Raw genomic sequence first — 17926 nt, forward strand, 5'->3', positions numbered from 1 at the left:
CCCAAGGGACTTTTTCGACCTGAAAAAAGAAACAAGGACCAGGGGTCACAAATGGAGATTAGATAAAGGGGCATTCAGAACAGAAAATAGGAGGCACTTTTTTACACAGAGAATTGTGAGGGTCTGGAACCAACTCCCCAGTAATGTTGTTGAAGCTGACACCCTGGGATCCTTCAAGAAGCTGCTGGATGAGATTCTGGGATCAATAAGCTACTAACAACCAAACGAGCAAGATGGGCCGAATGGCCTCCTCTTGTCTGTAAACTTTCTTATGTTCTTTTATTTTATTTTATCATTGTTTTCTTTCATTTTATATTTGCAAAGGAAATGCGATACCTTTTCGTTGAAGTGAATCTCTACAAATTTTCCAAAACGGCTGCTGTTGTTGTTTCGCACTGTTTTAGCATTTCCAAAGGCCTCCAGTAAAGGATTCGCTGTAAATGAAAGATCAAGTGATAGAACATGTTTTTAAATTGTAAAAACAAACGTCAGCTTTTACACAACAAAAGACAGCAAAAACTGTGGACAAATGTAAAAGAGGCAAGCCTCCTACATGCAGAAACACAGCTAGGAAACTTTAAAAGCTTCAATCTACTCTTTCTACTGTTGTCCCTTATTATGGTGCAGTTTAAATCTTCATTTCTAACACATTGTCTTCACTCTGAAAAGGTGCACGATGATACGATTTGGTCTACAGCTGTACCTATATTACAGATATCTGATTAAATGTGAGTGATGAAAAGTGTTATTAAAATTACAATTACAACCGCTTTAATTAATGAAATAAAAGAAATATGCACACACACACACACACACACACAGAAACAATATATACCTTCTACTATTCTCTCATCAATATCTTGACCTGTACCATAGGATGTTGTCAAGTAGCTGTAAAATACAGAAAGATTGCAAGTTTAAAAGCTAAGCACACTTGAAGGAACCAGCTCAAAATAACTTTCATTACTACCAGCATCAAAATCCTTCTTCCTGTACTTCTTTATTTGCTAGACTTCTACTAGGTGATCACATATTTTTATATTCGTTTCGGTCTGTTTGTGTTTCATTTCACTGGTCAATATAAATGCAGCAGTTTGGAGTTCAGCCTCGGTACATGCGTCATTTCAATATATTGTTTAGATTCCTAAAACATATACCGGAGAACAAATTTAGTGTTTTCAGTCTTGCCGGCTCCCGATTCACCAGACACAATAATGGACTGGCTCATTTTCAGCACCCTCAGGTCACGAAAAGCTTTGTCAGCTGAAAAGAAAAAAAGAAAACACACAGAAACACAACATAGGTTATCCGCATCATATACTCTGGTGACATCTAATACATACAGTAATAATAATTTACAGTCCGGCTGACTAAAGTCATCACTCACAATTGTTATAGTGCCATCTTTCTACTTGAAGGGCAGACACCAAGACTTGGACAGATAACCAGTATTAAACTAGGCAGGCCTGGGGCACTTATCTTTACAAACTGTTATTTGTGCTATTTTGTAAATTTGTATTATTCACAGGCTTACAACACCCAGTCCATGAGACTTATTTTACACTCTGTAGTGGTTTCGGATGTGGTAATGTCTGAGGCTCAAACGTCATCCAAAAAGTGAACACTTATATATATATATATATATATATATATATATATATATATATATATTTTTTTTTTTTAGAGAAACAGAGGTTTCCTGTGTTTGGTCTCTACCAGTACAGACATCACAGGAACCACAACCTCAGAAACAAATGGACGTTCATTCACTTCCAAAAACAGATAGCAAAAGAACGAAAGGTTAAGACCAGCCTTTGCTGAGGGATGCGTTTGTCTTGGAGGTTAGAGTCACGGCAGGACTCCTGTGAGTTCCTGTCTTCTTGTGGTCACAGGTGCTGCAAATGACTGGCAAAGACAAAGGCTGCAGGGAAAATGCTCCCTTTGTCTTACATTACTGGTCCATTACATACCGATTGCATAGACATGCGGTGGCAAAGTACCCAGGGATTTCCCCTGGTATTGCTTAATGGTCTCAGGAGAATACAGTTTGGGTATGTCATTGTAGGGGTTCACTGCAATCAGGATGTTGGCTACAAACGTCTGAAAACAAAACAGGAAAAGTTTGTCATTAGTCAGCAATCTGCACGTTGTGTCTTCAGTTTTCCTGTTTGCTAGTACGAGACATGAGTGGGCTGTGCGCACTTAAACAGAACTTCACTTTTTAATATTATACTGGTTGTTGACGAATTCATCCTTTCTGGCAGAGTTCTGTTTGCTTTTCTCAAAGTCAGTCAATGGTTTAGTCTGGAAATGTGTAAAGGTTAAGTATTTCCAAACAAACGCTTATTCGATGAGCAACAACGAGATTCAATAGCACAACGTCATGTAAAGTGCACCTGCAATCAAACTACAAGTAGCATTTTCTTTCACTTCCTGTCACAGAACTTGATAGATAAGATCATATCAAAAAAGTCTGGCAAGCTTTAATAACCACCACATAAGGTTTAATAGGAGGGAGTTAACTCCCTGAAATAACGCATTCTGATACTGTATGAATTGCTATTCGATAGGTACATCACAAGTTATCAAATTGCTATTCAAAACAAGCTGCTTCAGAAAAGACTTGACTCTTTCAAGGCTTTAAAGCAGACAGTCAAATTGACTTTCAGTGTTGATTTTATTAAATGAATAAATAATTAAATCATATTCCACTTCAGTATATAATAATAATGAATGATAACGTTGGCATTATTCTAAAACACAATGAACAAGGCAGAAAGCTGCAACAAAACTATTTTGTGTGGTTCTTAAACCCACCCATTTAATTCTGTAGTACAGGCACTAAACGCCCCATCTTTCAATTAGAAATCGAGCTATAATGTGTCAGTGTACCTTACTGTATTCCTAGATGCAGTGACCTCCACACTCCACTAGATGGCAGCTGTATAAACAAATACTGTGCCGGTGTTCCCTTTCCACTGTACAGCTGCCACGCACAGGGCAGATGGCAAGGGGAAGCCATGTTATTTTAATAGACCTCACTAAGTTCAATTGGGCAACATGATAGCAGTGTTAGGGTATCAATACAGTCATCCGAGACGGGGACCTATTATAGCATGCAGGTATTTTGACTCATTTTAAATGATGAAGAAGGTGGCATCGTCGATGACAGCCAACCTGTGGCTGTTCAGCTTAATCATTGCACTGTCCTTTGAAACGACACATATAGTGTAAAGGAGTACAGAGTTTGCTCTTTGGATCTCCCAGTGATGATACAGACCCATAATGCAATTAAATACCTACAACTAATTTTTAAAAAAGGATATATTTCATAAATATCAATGAGGTCAAAAACAATGATGTCCCATTCAGCTTGTGGCAAGTCAAAGTATGTTTTGAGTTCAGTAAAAATAAAAATAATAACAGTGGTAGGTTTTAAATGACTTACAAATATTAAATATTGCATAGTAAGATTCGACTCCTAAATACCCCTTTTAGTAGCATGACATTATTTTAAATGAATTCTGTTATGGTCATGTAAATAGCTACATATAAATAAAGTATTGGAGGGAATTAATGAGGATATACCAGTAACATGCCATCATCAGACCCTGGATAATTAGGAGCTGAACAGGTACAATACGCATTTAAGCAGTGTACAATACATAAGCATATGTCTTCTTAATACTTACATAGATCTTATCTTTACTATACCGCACTCTAATATTGTTTAGGAGTGTGGCTTCATTTAGGTACATGAGAGAACCTGAAAAAATATTAGAGAGTACATACAGTTAGTCAAGACTTGAGACCCTGGACGCTGCTTAGAAAAACATGTTCAATTAATGGAGCACTTTTAATCACTAGCATGCTTACAGTTGTCTTCCACAATTTTGTCACCATCATCTTCAGCTGGGAATACCTGGTTGATGGGAGCCAAGAAAGTCTACAGAGAAAAGAAAGAAAAATGAAGCCTGCTACATTTTATTCTTTTGAAGCTAACTCGCGTTGTGTTGACTAACATTTTTAAAAGTCCTGTTTCAGCCACACACAGAAATAATTAAATCTTAACCTTGCTGGGTCTCACCATTCTGCCAGATTCAGGATTTGTAGACACTGTATCTGACCCATATGAATCTATAGTACATTTTAATTAATGTTGTATTTATAGTCTAAATGCCACAGAATGTCATCTGTCTGCATGGGCAGTATTGAATTTGATCTGGGATAACATACTGTTGACAGCACAGTGAACAACAATACATGTAAAAGTCACATGAATTACACACATACAAGTTTATTAAACTGAGGAGACACAGACATCAAGTCCAGAAATCAATGTGATTCAGGATACAGGGAAAGATTACTTTCTGTGTCTTGGATAAACAACACAGAACGTCTTAGCCCAGTGTCTACCCTCGTGCAACCCATTGAATTATACACAGTGACAGTTTAAACAAAACCCTGTCCTTCAGCCTGGGAAAACAATGTTCTCTCACTGCAGCAAAACAATAAGCTGAATCTGAATTCTGGAGCTACAATTTTTCACACATTCTGTACCATTGACTTCACTCACTGCTTAAGCCGTGTGAAACAGTATGTTTGGCAAGGACAGTGAAATGAGAAATTAAGTTTTATGAGCACACACAAGGCTGTAATACAAGCAGTCCCTCAAGGATTCAGACAGAAGTGCCTGTCCTCAAATTCTTAGCATTTAAAGATGACACTTTATAAAAGGCTAAGTCATGTGTTTCTTATTTGTAAAATGTGAACGGCGTAAAATCTTCAGCATCCAAAAAAATCAACTGAAGTTACCTCACAGGACAGGCAGTCCTAAGTTTATATACAAAAGTAAAAACGAAAAATATATACTGAGCATCAAAAGAAACTTATCACTATTACAACACATTTATTTTTGAAAAAAATAAGGTATATAAATGATGGACATTGATGAAATGTTTTTGGTTTCTTTTTAATCACTCGATCATTCATCCTTGACCATGACACGCTTGAGTGACTATGACTGAAGCATATGCACTTAATCACCTAATTAGTGAGACAGTAGATTGGACACTGGACATGGAGTGATTTCAGCTGTTGAATTGAAAGCTTGAACAAAAGCAATAAAGAAAATCACAAAAAAAAAAACAAAAAAAAAACAATATGCCATGTCTGTCCAGAGAGCAGCGCCTTCGTGCAAACGGCATGTCGGAGGCTGGACTAGGGCAGCGTACTGTGGCTCGCCATCTTGGGTGCTCACAGCCAGCAATTTCAAACCTGGCGAGACGGTATAACCAGACACACTCTGTCAATGACAGGCAACGAACTGGGAGACCAAGAGTCACAACACCTGCCCAAGATCGCCAGATCATTCTGCAGCATCTTCATAATGTCAATTGTTAATCAGCACAATAAAAAGTCACTACACCTGCTCTAAAACAGAATTTGTCATTTTTCAATCACATATAGTGAATTCCATCCAAATATAAGTGGTAAGTTTCTTTTGATGCTCAAATATAAGTGATAAGTTTCTTTTGATGCTCAGTATATTTTTGTTCTCTGAACATGGTGTTGTTTTTCTCAAAGATAAGTGTCACAATTTGAAAAGGAATGCAAAACATCCTGAATACAACCAGTGACAACATGGATGTGACCACACCCCTTTCAGGGCATGTCAAACAGAGCAGCACGGTAACTGTGACAGACAGACATTACCGATCACTTCTAAACAAGGTGGAGATTCCTGAACTGCAGCAACAACTCTGCCAGCTCCAACTCTCTCTTTGACATGTTCTAGACCGGTGGTTTTCAAATTGGGGTACGCGAGAAAAATCCTGTAATGGGGGACAATGCATTTCTTTTTACTGCGTTGTAGTACTTTGTGACTTATCAATCAAATCAGTAATGTTGAATCCCCTTTCATGTATATTTATTTACATATTTAAATAGCAGGGCATTGGTTACTGCAGTCTGTGGGCTAAAAAAACAAACAAACAAACAAAAAAAAACTCAAAAGATTGTCATTGTATGATGTTATCCTACGCCTCCACACTGGTAGTTATTAATAAAAGCTCCATATTGAATTGGATTCCATGCTCCAGACCTGTTGAGTGTGTTTATATCATACAGCGAGTGCCCATCAACAAGCTTTAATTGTCTTTCAGCTGATAAACAGGAACAGACTACTGCACTAAATACATGTAAGCATTTTGCTAAAAGTAATTTTTGACTGCCTGATATAAATATCCCCTTTATACTTTCAACAAATTAGCTTTTGTAAATATTCACTCCAAAATAATGTGCCTTTATGGCTAGATTCGATACCACACAAGACACACATAGCACTTTACATTGTCTCAGTTCAAGTGTTCAACGATAAACTTCAAGTTCAATAAAAAAAAAAAATTTAAATTTGCAACTTAAAAAAAAAAATCTGTTGTGTGTGAATTATGCATCAGCTGCAGAGTCACTTACAATTAAGTCTCACCTGAAAGACGGAGCACAAGGAGGTTAAGTGACTTGCTCAGGGTCACACAATGAGTCAGTGGCGGAGGTGGGATTTGAACCCGGGGACCTCCTGGTTACAAGCCCTTTTCTTTAACCACTCGACCACACAGCCTCGTTACTCAAATCTCTGGTGTGAAACACAGGCATACGTATAGACCTCCCCAATCTCCATCATCTTGTTTCTAAACAATGCAAATGCAGCATTGCAGACCACATGATTGGTGTGCAATAGAGCCAGGAACGACTCCTGATTTACATTTAACTTGGGCTGTGTGTAGGTCTTTTTTTTTTTTATGAAGCCAACAGAAAAGCATTGACTGTACATTAAAAACATAAGTACCAAAAATATTTAAGGATAGCAAATTGAATGGCACACAATATGCTATTTTGAATCTCGAAATAGTATCATATCCAAACATTTATCTGACTGGCCATTGCATGCACAGATCAGGCAAGATTGCTACAGTTTACTGGCACAAACAGTCTATGAATGAACAGAACTCTTATTGTGCCTCTGTGCAGCACAAACCTCCGGCTGACAGGAAGAGAATGTCCACCACTGAACCCAGCTTTACTAATGACCACCACTTACACTGCAACACTGGATTTCAATCTGGGCCATGAAGTACTGAATAGATATTTCTTTTTTTATGTGAATGGTGGACAGGCTCAGTAAAGACTGTTGTTTGACACAGACGCTGTACATGCAGGCAGCCTCATAGTGCAAGACAAATTATCAGAATCTTTCCCCTAATGTAGACTCTGTTTTTTTAAAAAAGGCAATGATGATAGGACCCATTTTAATTATTATTATTATTATTATTTATTTCTTAGCAGACGCCCTTATCCAGGGCGACTTACAATTGCTACAAGATATCACATTATTTTTTTCATACAATTACCCATTTATACAGTTGGGTTTTTACTGGAGCAATCTAGGTAAAGTACCTTGCTCAAGGGTACAGCAGCAGTGTCCCCACTGGGGATTGAACCCACGACCCTCCGGTCAAGAGTCCAGAGCCCTAACCACTACTCCACACTGCTGGAAAGACACTTCTGTCTTTCCAGATGGCTTTTACAAATTATATATATTACAGCTACAGCCACAACTTTTGCATCGCCTAGAATTTTAGATTTGAGACATAATCTAACATCATGTAATCAAAGAAACTACAAAATGATATCGCTAAAGTCTACCGGAAGCCATGATAGCACAGTATTTCATAAATGTCACATTTTTCAATTTGTCCATTTTTCACTAAGTATATAGAAAACTCCAAAGCAGTATGTAATTTAATATGTTAATGTAACATTATTCAGCAGGTTTCATTTGACTTTAGGAAACAAAATTAGTTAATTCTATAGTGCGATACAAAAACGAAACACGAAACACCTGCTATAAACACTTAATAGGGTGTAGGGTCACCAGGGCAGATCTGGAAAGCCTGCAAGTGGTTTACATTCCTCTAGATGGATACATCATTACAGCAACAAATTCCTTCAGGGAAGTTAGTGGGAGTCATCACTTTTGAGACGGTTCCTCATGAAGAATCAGTTTTGATATATTACAGAATAGGGTACAAGTCAGGAGCTGCATCTGGCAACTAAGACAGTGAGTGCAATTTATTTATTTTTTTACCTTTCTCACAACCTTTATGTCTACAACACTAACATGCAGTGTGTTTATCTTGCCAGGAAGAAACCACAGCTGGGCAGGGGAGGTATTCGTTTTAATTATACTAAAGATTGAATAGAGCAGCAGTGTGGCGCAGTGGTTAGGGCTCTGGACTCTTGACCGGAGGGTCGTGGGTTCAATCCCCGGTGGGGGACACTGCTGCTGTACCCTTGAGCAAGGTACTTTACCTAAATTGCTCCAGTAAAAACCCAACTGTGTAAATGGGTAATTGTATGTAAAAATAATGTGATATCTTGTAACAATTGTAAGTCGACCTGGATAAGGGCGTCTGCTAAGAAATAAATAATAATAATAATAATAATAATAATAATAATAATAATAATAATAACTCTGAGCTGCTCTGTATTGTGGCTGCTTAAAATAAAAACCGTTGTTTGTGTGGGTGGAGGAACTGACAACTATGTTCAACTAAAGGTTGATTTATACTACTCTCGCAGACAAAAGCTGTACGTCAGCTGCAGACAATTCCATAGGCGTGCCAGAAGGACTGAAGCACCCCCGACTTTTTGACACAGCAAAGTGGTCGTAGCTGTCAGTCATGCTATCAGCCAGTTCTCGTTACTGCCAGTGTCGACTTGTGACTAGGGTTGCCAACAGGCTCCACAATCCCGCCACACTGAGACGGGATTTTAAATGGGGAAAGTATTTGCATACAGAAAATAAATAGCGACGTTAACTTATTAGTGACTCAAATATATAAAAAGAACAACAATACAAATAAAAATGCATTGTATTCATTATTATTGTTATTATTATTATACAAGTGGTTGCTGCGCATGGTAGCCTATGTAAGCACCAATATTTATTGGGTTCCTCAAAAACTTGCTCTATTGCGCTTCACTGGCTTGAGACCATGCAACAAATGTTGGACTTTTTCAACATCATCCGACCCTGTGTGTTCTGCAGTCGCATACACACAAGAAAAGGCCTTACGGCTTTTCAAAAAGGACGCAGCTCACGGCACTGCGAACGATGTCATTCCGACGTCAGAGACCACTGACTGAGACCAAAAATTGGGTCGCAGTCTGAAGTATAATCCAACCTTAAGAGATCTACAACTGAATTAAAAGGCGAGGTACTAACTACGCTGCTGCGCTGAGAGACCACTGTACTATCCTGCATTGGTATCATGGTTCGGAAGTGGTACAGAAAGGACAACAGAAAGAAGACTCGTTTGTAATGGGATTTAAATAGGCCCAGCTCACCATTGTTAATAAGCTTGTACTGAACGCTTTTATACCTGGTAAGTCACTGGAACAGAGTTGAATATGGAAGGGAGAGGCCTGTGCACCACTTAGGTCCTGAGGCGATACCCACTGCACCACATAGCCCCTGGATCTATATCTTTAAATACATATCCACATCGTTAGCAGTGGATACTGGGAGCAACAGCAGGACCCAGTATTGAGTTTTAAGTTCAGGAAGCCTGGATACCCGACCTCTCAAAAAGATTTGTATTAAAAAGTAAAGCTGACACTTACCTTGCCCTTCTGTTTCAGCGGCTCAATTGTTAAAGAGTCCGCACCAATGTCTACAATATTGCCCAGCTGAAACCCATCAACTGGGTGGGGCGCCCACACTGGCTTCCCATCCTCCATCGCTGCATACAGCTATACTGGGGCCCCTAGAGAGAAGGAAACAGGATTTCACACATTACTGATTACTGCCTTGAAAAAAAGAAGAGAAACAGACAAATCTCTCCAAGAAAGACAGACATGCAGTGAACAAGACATTCTAGAAATGAGCACTCGAGGATTTCAGTCATCTGCATCAACAGTATAGTCAGTAACTTATTGTAGAGAATGTCCAAATCAGAGTTTGATCAGCTTCATGCTATTGGTTCCCAATATATATCTTAACCAATCACACTCCAAAAAGCATTAGTTAAGTAGATCACCATGAGCCAGAAGTCGAACCTTAGACTTTTGTAGTACAAAAATAGCAATGTGAACTGGTACGCAAACAGCAGTTGCAGACATACTGGTAAAAAGACACAGGCCTACAGTATATACAGGTGGATGTGCCATGACCTATATACACAGTGTGTTGACTTCAAATTGAAATGCAAAGTTTATTGAAATTTAGGCGAGTCATTCCAAGAACATAGCCCTTGTTAGAACTCAGCCTTGTGAGGATCCACTGTATGTATACATGGTATTGTGACACATGTACATGTACCTTTAAGTGCTTCAACATATGTATTCTCCTTTGGTGAGGAGGGGTTGTGAAGGGGGGGGGTGAGGAATGCAATTAAGCAAGAATGAATATAGATTTTTTCTATCCCTACTTTGTACATAAAATAACACGAATGGGATTTCATGACCGGCACACTGTGTCGGCACAAGGCATTGACTCCTCCCAGAGCCTGTAATCTGCTCTACCGAGACATGTTACAGTACTTCTATTAAAACTTCAATGAAAGACATTCCCCACCCCCCTCGGACATCCCCACATCCACAATCACCTTGTTACAGTATTCCCTGGATTAACTGCTCGTGCGTGCCCACATCCACAATCACCTTGTTACAGTATTCACTGGATTAACTGCTGATCCGGTGATTAACAGGCAATTGGAATAGTCAATAGAGCAACAGAGAGACCTGGGAAGAGTCAACCCAGCCATGTCCACGACTGAATAGTTACATTATTAACTATTAACACCCACGACATTAAGAAATACTAAAACAACCGCATCAATTCAATGACAAACGAAGACATTAAGAAAGACTTCTAGTTAAAGTCTGTCATCAAATTTATTTTGTTAAATTACCTTGCTGAATTCTTGGAAAACCAGCTCGATACATAGTTTCCTCAAGAGATATATAGAGATAGAGAGATATATCTGTGTGTAATATTATATATATATATATATATATATATATATATATATATATATAGAGAGAGAGAGAGAGAGAGAGAGAGAGAGAGAGAGAGAGAGAGAGAGAGAGAGAGAGAGAGAGAGAGAGAGAGAGAGAGAGAGAGAGAGAGAGAGAGAGAGAGAGAGAGAGAGAGAGAGAGAGAGAGAGAGAGAGAGAGAGAGAGAGAGAGAGAGAGAGAGATATCTGTGTGTAATATAGATAGATAGATAGATACACACACACACACACACACACACACAGCTGTAGTCAAAAGTCTACATACCCTAATGGAAATTTATAATTTCTAGAAATTTCTCAAACAAATTACAGGAAAAATCTTTTGTAGCAATTTTTGCTTTTGTGGATGAGAAATAGATGTCACTATTATTTATTTCAGCAATATTTTTTGCAACACTCCAAAAATGCTCATTGTAAAGTATTCATACCCTGACAAGGGTGATGAAATTAATAGCTGTTGAGACACCTTTAGCAATAATAACCATCTTTTAAATGCTTAGGATATTTGTCAATGAGCTTTTGGCATGATTCTTTAGTGATTTTAAAAGAAAACCTTCTTGGCACCGCTAGCGATTCGTTCACAATGGATACAGTACTGTTTTCTAACCTGATAACTCATCATCATCAAACTTAAATTAAAATGATTCATTCAGTGACTTGTCATCGGGAGAGTGTCTTGAGGCACACCGACTGGTTTATTAAATCTTTCCAGAACTGCCGTCACATCACTGAACTGTTTTGCATTCTGATTTCCACGAGTGCACCTCATCACTACAAAATGGCATGTAAACAAACAGCAAAATGCGTGTCCCTATTTCTCTTGCTACAAAAAGTTGGAAATTGTTTGAGCTCTTGAAAAAAAAACCTGAAATCAGACACAAAGTTGCCGAGCAATATGGTGTTTCCCGTTCTGGTGAGTTGCTTCACCACTCTGTTAAATAATGTGCATGTCTTGTATATTGCTGCTGCATTTTTTAATGTGTGTAAGGGGGCTGTATTAATGTAGTATGACAGTTTATTAATGTTAGTTTATCTGTTACTTTATTATATTTTATTAACATACACTTGCCTATTGCTTTTCTAAACAATTACTTTATCAGTCACTGTGCAAGGAAGATTTTCAATGCTTTATTGAACAATTACAGTGCTCCCCCTTTATAAGGCAGCCCTTTATACTGCGGAATGGTCATGGCTGCCATTTGCCCCCATTGGATTTTCAGTCTAAATGTGCACAATTGCTATGCATCCTTTTACTGCAAAGTCCTCTTACACAAAGATATGAAGCTGCATTTGCTTGGTTACCCAGGGCAACCCTGGAACACAGGCAGAATGTTCCAACATTGAGAGAAATGCTGAGCAAAAGAAAGAATGCAAGTGTGTGAATTGAACCATACCACTGCTCTAATACATACAAGCTGGCAATATTAGCTTTGGTGCTGTTGTTCTTATTGTATGTTAAAGATATGTTGGTTTTATTTTGCTTGTATTGTTATACTTCAATACTAAAACAGGTTAATAACTAAGAATATTTCCGTTTTAGCAAAACAACATTCTTTTAAAGTCCCTTACGATTCCTTTGCGTTTTATTTTTCCTGACGATTTTCATTTTCACTCGCGTGAAGTTCATTGAACCTGCCCCATGTCTTTACAGTACACAGGGATCAGGTTGGGTTCTCAATACCTGCAGCACAGGGACAGAATCTTATTGTTGTGGTAAAGATGCGATTCATAGGAAAAGCAGAGATTGGTTATTTGGAGGAAAGGCCAATTGTGGAGACTTGTCGGAGTTGAAGTCTTCACCCCTGTCTCTCACAACATGTCATTTGCATGTCATTTTAAATATTGATGCCCAAAAAAATTTAAAAACTTTGTGTTATCGCACATTGTGTGAAACTGAATGGTAACCAGCAGGTTGCAGAAATGTATCCTAGATGGAGTCGTTCATATGATACAGCAAAGACTCCAAACCGCTGCCAGTCTGTTGTTGCAGACAAGAGGGCAGACTGTTCATGAATCCTTGCATAAACAAAGTGGTGTGCAAATGACGAGGTTGAAAAGAGAGAATTTACAAGGGCAACACAAGCAGATGCTAGAAGGCTATTCAAAGCACACGTACCAATTTAGTGTTTAAAACATGTAATTTTCTCCAAACAGGAAATCCATTCCAACATGCATTAAATGTTGATTTTCCCTAGTAGTGCGAGGCAGTTATTCCCTGCTGACTGTTACAGACAGTGACTGGGTAAATCAAATAGTATTCCTCATGCTGGTGCAAGAGGAAGACGTTCCACACCATTATATCCAAGAGGCCTTTAGTTACAGTCTAATTAATATTATCCTTTAAGCAGATCTGGATGAATTCTGCAGGGGGCTAGACCCTATCCCTCTTTATACCATCACTAGCAGTGTTAAAGGATGAGGTCAGGGTCTTAACCGCCTATGTAAATAGCACACTTACATGATTTAATTTGTTTTTGTTGTTATGCTCTTGAAACAAGCTTTAAAAATTGCTAACTTCACTTGGTTAGGTTGTTCCCAATATGGTGAAAAAACAGGTAAAAATAAATCAAAATGGCATGTATACCACCAGATTCTCACCATGAGGGGCATGAGTTAAACAGCTCTTACTTTGCCAGCCTGTCTGCACACAACACATACCATGGAACCCATTTCCACATTATATTATATTAGGTTCATGTATCAACTATAAACAAAGAAAACAAACAGTTCCCCAGAACATAGTCCACTGGAATGGCCCAGCTACAACAATGCATGCAGCACATTCATAATCATTATGCTAAACTATAAATCATGAATAACAATTATTGCAATACTACTAGCATGTTGCATTTTGCAACGAAAACCTCTGGGTAATACTGTGGAATACATGCAAAAACTCAGAAGATTAAACAAATTCCAAGGTCCAGAGGCTTGCATCAGATTATTTGAATTATGTAAAGCTTTTCCTTGGCTTGGCTGTTTGGTAAGGATTTGTTCAGCTGACAAAACCCCTGCTAGTTTGCATACCAGTCATGAATGGCTGATCACACAAGCTGGACAGTAACTGGAAGTCTTGAGTCTAACATCAAAGAACATTGTCAACTGACTCAAAATGCATACCAAGGGGAGGCAACAAACAAAACAAACCAAAAAAATAAAACACTAAAGCAAAGCCAGTGGGGTAGCGAGGGAGAGTGATCATGAAAAAGCACCATGACCTACTGTACATACACTGTATGTAGAGTATATACAAAAAACTATTGGATAAAGCTTGTCTATAATATAATATAATATAATATATATAGAGATATATACACACATAAACATGTACATTATTAGCATCACAATTCTTATTAACATGACTGTCCTCATCAGCCACTTAAGGTCTGTTTATTCCTTCTATGTCCCACACATTCTGGCATGCAATCGTTTGCAATTTGTTTAACAGAGACAAAGCCAGGAAACTAATTAAAATTATTTGGTAAGTGACGCATTAACAGCGTCTCTGGGATACAGGGCTGTAACAGGTAAGCATTAACAGCGTCTCTGGGGTACAGAACAGTGACAGGTAAGTGATCCTAGGCATGAATTCCAATCTCACCTCTGACTCAGCAAGTCACTTCACCCACTCCTGTGCAAGTTCCACCCAGCTGAAGAAAAGCAAGTAAACAAGACTCCCATCTCAAGTGGCAACCTCGGGTAAATCATTTTTTAAAATACAAAAGGAATAACCAGTTCAAGGAAGAATACATTTAAAAATGCGGGTTAGGAAGGGTTCTCCCTTTGATGTTATTACTCCAAAAGCATAATGTCCAGTTATTAATGATGCAAGCAGGGTCAGCATGCAGAGCTGCTGCTGTCTAGATCAATTCAATACACCCAACAAGTACTGCATCACTAAGAACAGACCAGACACACACACACCTGAACACAAACTAAAATAGTTTCCTAGTCCTGGAATAATGACCACAGAGCGTCAATGAAAAAAGATTAGACATGGTTTCATTATCTCAGACGTGATAATGCAAAGTACTTTTTGCAAACTCACAGTCCTCTACAGTCCTCTAAACCACTGAGCGCATTTCCAGGATACATTTTATACGTGCTTATTTTCTGGTTAAAAGAGTTTGCATCATATGTATTTTAAGCAAGAGAGACACAAAGTGTTAAATGACCTTTGAAACATACTCCCTTCCTTGTGGAATCAGGATGGATAGGTACACAAGTTTCAATTCTACGTTTGGCTTTTGTGCAAACCACAATAACAGACATGGGATAGCACGACAGCCTACAGCATGAGCACTATCTTGTGTTGGAGTTCATTTGAACTCGGTCTATGTTATTGCAACAGAGTTAGCCTGCTAAGTTATATCCTGTTAACTCAAACCAGATAACTTGAATTAAACCTGGCTTTTTTTAAACCACTTTTGTGCAATAGGCCCCTGGTGTAGAAGACCCCTTAATCCACTAGGCTCATTCAGAGTGCTCTTCAAAACTACCTCTCAGGTAAAATGAGACACATCAAGAAAATGTGTAGTAATCTAGACAGGTTACGAAATCAGCAGAAATCACAATGCCACAGTGCAGTCTTTTCAGGGCTGAAAACTTGCTAACAAGGTTTACAGTACTAACCTCAGACCAAAATGGGTTTACTTCTCTCTCACACAGACAGAGCCACACAAATGTTTGTTGAGTGTAGTGAAAAGCTCCCAGTACTGTATTGTAAAATAGGAGATTTAAAGAGCTCCCCCACCCTTTCAGAACAAAACAGAAAAAATAACAGGATATGAAATAACTTACATCAGGTATCTTTTGTGTAGATTATCAACGTTTCCTGTATTTAAATCAAATGCAAATCATTTCAAGCCAAGTGAGCTAAAGCAGTGGCATCAGAGAGGTTAGCAATCGTTGGACTTGGGTACAGTGCTTGATGCCATCATGGCTTCTGCCCCTGGCTTTGTAGGGGCTGTATCTTTGGAACTGCTAAGGGGAAAGGTGTGAAATGCTGAATTCATAAGTGTTTAAAAATAAAACTAGATTATATACAAAACACAACATATAAAATGACCCCGTCGAGCAACTAACTGTCTCAATACTGGTCCACTTGGCTGGTGGCGTGGTCTTAAGTCTGACGGTATCGGAATGCCACTGAAACTGGTTGTTTTCTTAAAACACTGTATGCCATTCCGGGATGAGCTTTGTTTGTGTTTGTGTCCACAGTTGTAGTCGATGCACTGTTGCGGTTGTCTTGGTCAGCATTCTCAACCTTCTTAAAGAAGCAGTTTGTAATAGAAGTTCCTAATGCTAATAATACTGGATGAAAATAATGAAAATGAAAATAATGAACACAGTACCAACTCGACTACAGCACTGCACTTGGCATGAAATGACTCCTGTCTTAAAGTCCAAAAGCTGCAGTGTCTCATCCGACAAGCATGGTTCATTTTACACTAAGAAAATGATTCCTACATGGTTCCATCACTCCACCTTCTGAGACCTCTTGTCACCAATCAAGCCAGTTTACATTCCACAATGGATCAAGAAATCTAAAACACAAGGCTTATATTTTCAACACATGCTTTTAATGTGCAAACAGGGCGCTGCACCATTTGAAAGAACACCGTTCAGCACAGAGCACACCTGATGAGTGAAGTGAGCACGCTCAGTAAGAGGAGCCATTTGAAATCTGTATCTGTTCCTTATATACAGTCAATGTGGAACACACAGTATGGACAATACCGCATTCATTCAGGAGTCAAAGTCAATTAAATATCCAGTCACAGCTGAATTTCAGTGTCCAGAAGAAATCGGGAAATAAATAAATGGCAAAAAAAAAAAAAAAAAAATCCTATCGAATACATTTCAAGTTTTCCCAGGACGCAAATCAGCATCCAAAGATACAAAGCTAATTGCAAAATGAAATATGCTAAAAAAAAAAAAAAAAACTACCACACCCAGGCTTGTTAAATTATAACCACACTGCAGGTTAATGCATGTGTTCAAAGGTAAAACGTCAAAGACTAAATCCACATTATTAAAAGAGATTATAATATTCAAAAACTTGTCCTTCACACAAGAGTCATCCAAACAGGACAATGCTTTAAACCTTCAAAAAGCACAACACAGTTGATATTCCTGTAATGCAAACAGACTGGAAGATTTAAAGAGGATGGGTGCAAAGTGAAATCAGAATTCAGAAATGTGTGTAGTGGGCACTACTGTGTACTGAAACGTTATATAATAATTAAAGGAAAATAATTTAAGAATTTCACTTTAAACTTCATTAAAACACAGTAAACATTTCCATTTTATTGGGAAAACACACTTAACTGTAAAACTTGCGTACAGGAGATTTCTTATTAAAATGATTCCAAAAACAATTTGGTTTTCAATTAACTTTTAGAATAAGGAAATCAGGAATTTCTATTCGCTTAAATGTTCAATGGTTCATGGTAAAATTCATTTCACGGGAAAAAGTCATGATACCTCATATCCACCAGGTGTCGCACTTCTAAACCCTTTATAAGAAGAACATTCTATATAGTCTTTCAGACAGACATTTTAATTAACAGATGCGCTTTGATTGTTTAGACCAGACTGGCAGGTCAGTAATTATTATTATTATTAGTTTATTTAGCAGACGCCTTTATCCAAGGCAACTTACAGAGACTAGGGTGTGTGAACTATGCATCAGCTGCAGAGTCACTTACAATTATGTCTCACCCGAAAGACGGAGAACAAGGAGGTTAAGTGACTTGCTCAGGGTCACACAATCGGTCAGTGGCTGAGGTGGGATTTGAACCGGGAACCTCCTGGTTATAAGCCAGTTTCTTTAACCACTGGACCA

At 38.3% G+C, this 17926-nt stretch overlaps 1 protein-coding gene across 4 annotated transcripts in view; it reads right to left on the reverse strand.

Moving 5' to 3' along the window:
* LOC117411100 (unconventional myosin-VI-like) overlaps positions 1-17926 on the reverse strand; it is a 73144-nt gene that overhangs the window by 45614 nt on the left and 9604 nt on the right. For all 4 annotated transcript variants that reach the window (XM_034018207.3, XM_034018208.3, XM_034018209.3 and 1 more), the window contains exons 2-8: positions 9685-9827; positions 3877-3946; positions 3693-3766; positions 1971-2100; positions 1158-1263; positions 836-891; positions 337-434 (exon numbers count right to left, since the gene is read on the reverse strand). In XM_034018207.3, the coding sequence (XP_033874098.3) occupies positions 337-434; positions 836-891; positions 1158-1263; positions 1971-2100; positions 3693-3766; positions 3877-3946; positions 9685-9801 (651 nt within the window). In that variant the 5' untranslated portion in view covers positions 9802-9827. The remainder of the gene's footprint in view (positions 1-336; positions 435-835; positions 892-1157; positions 1264-1970; positions 2101-3692; positions 3767-3876; positions 3947-9684; positions 9828-17926) is intronic.

Source organism: Acipenser ruthenus, chromosome 6 (genome assembly GCF_902713425.1).
Source record: "Acipenser ruthenus chromosome 6, fAciRut3.2 maternal haplotype, whole genome shotgun sequence".
In the NCBI taxonomy this organism is placed as follows: Eukaryota; Metazoa; Chordata; class Actinopteri; order Acipenseriformes; family Acipenseridae; genus Acipenser; species Acipenser ruthenus.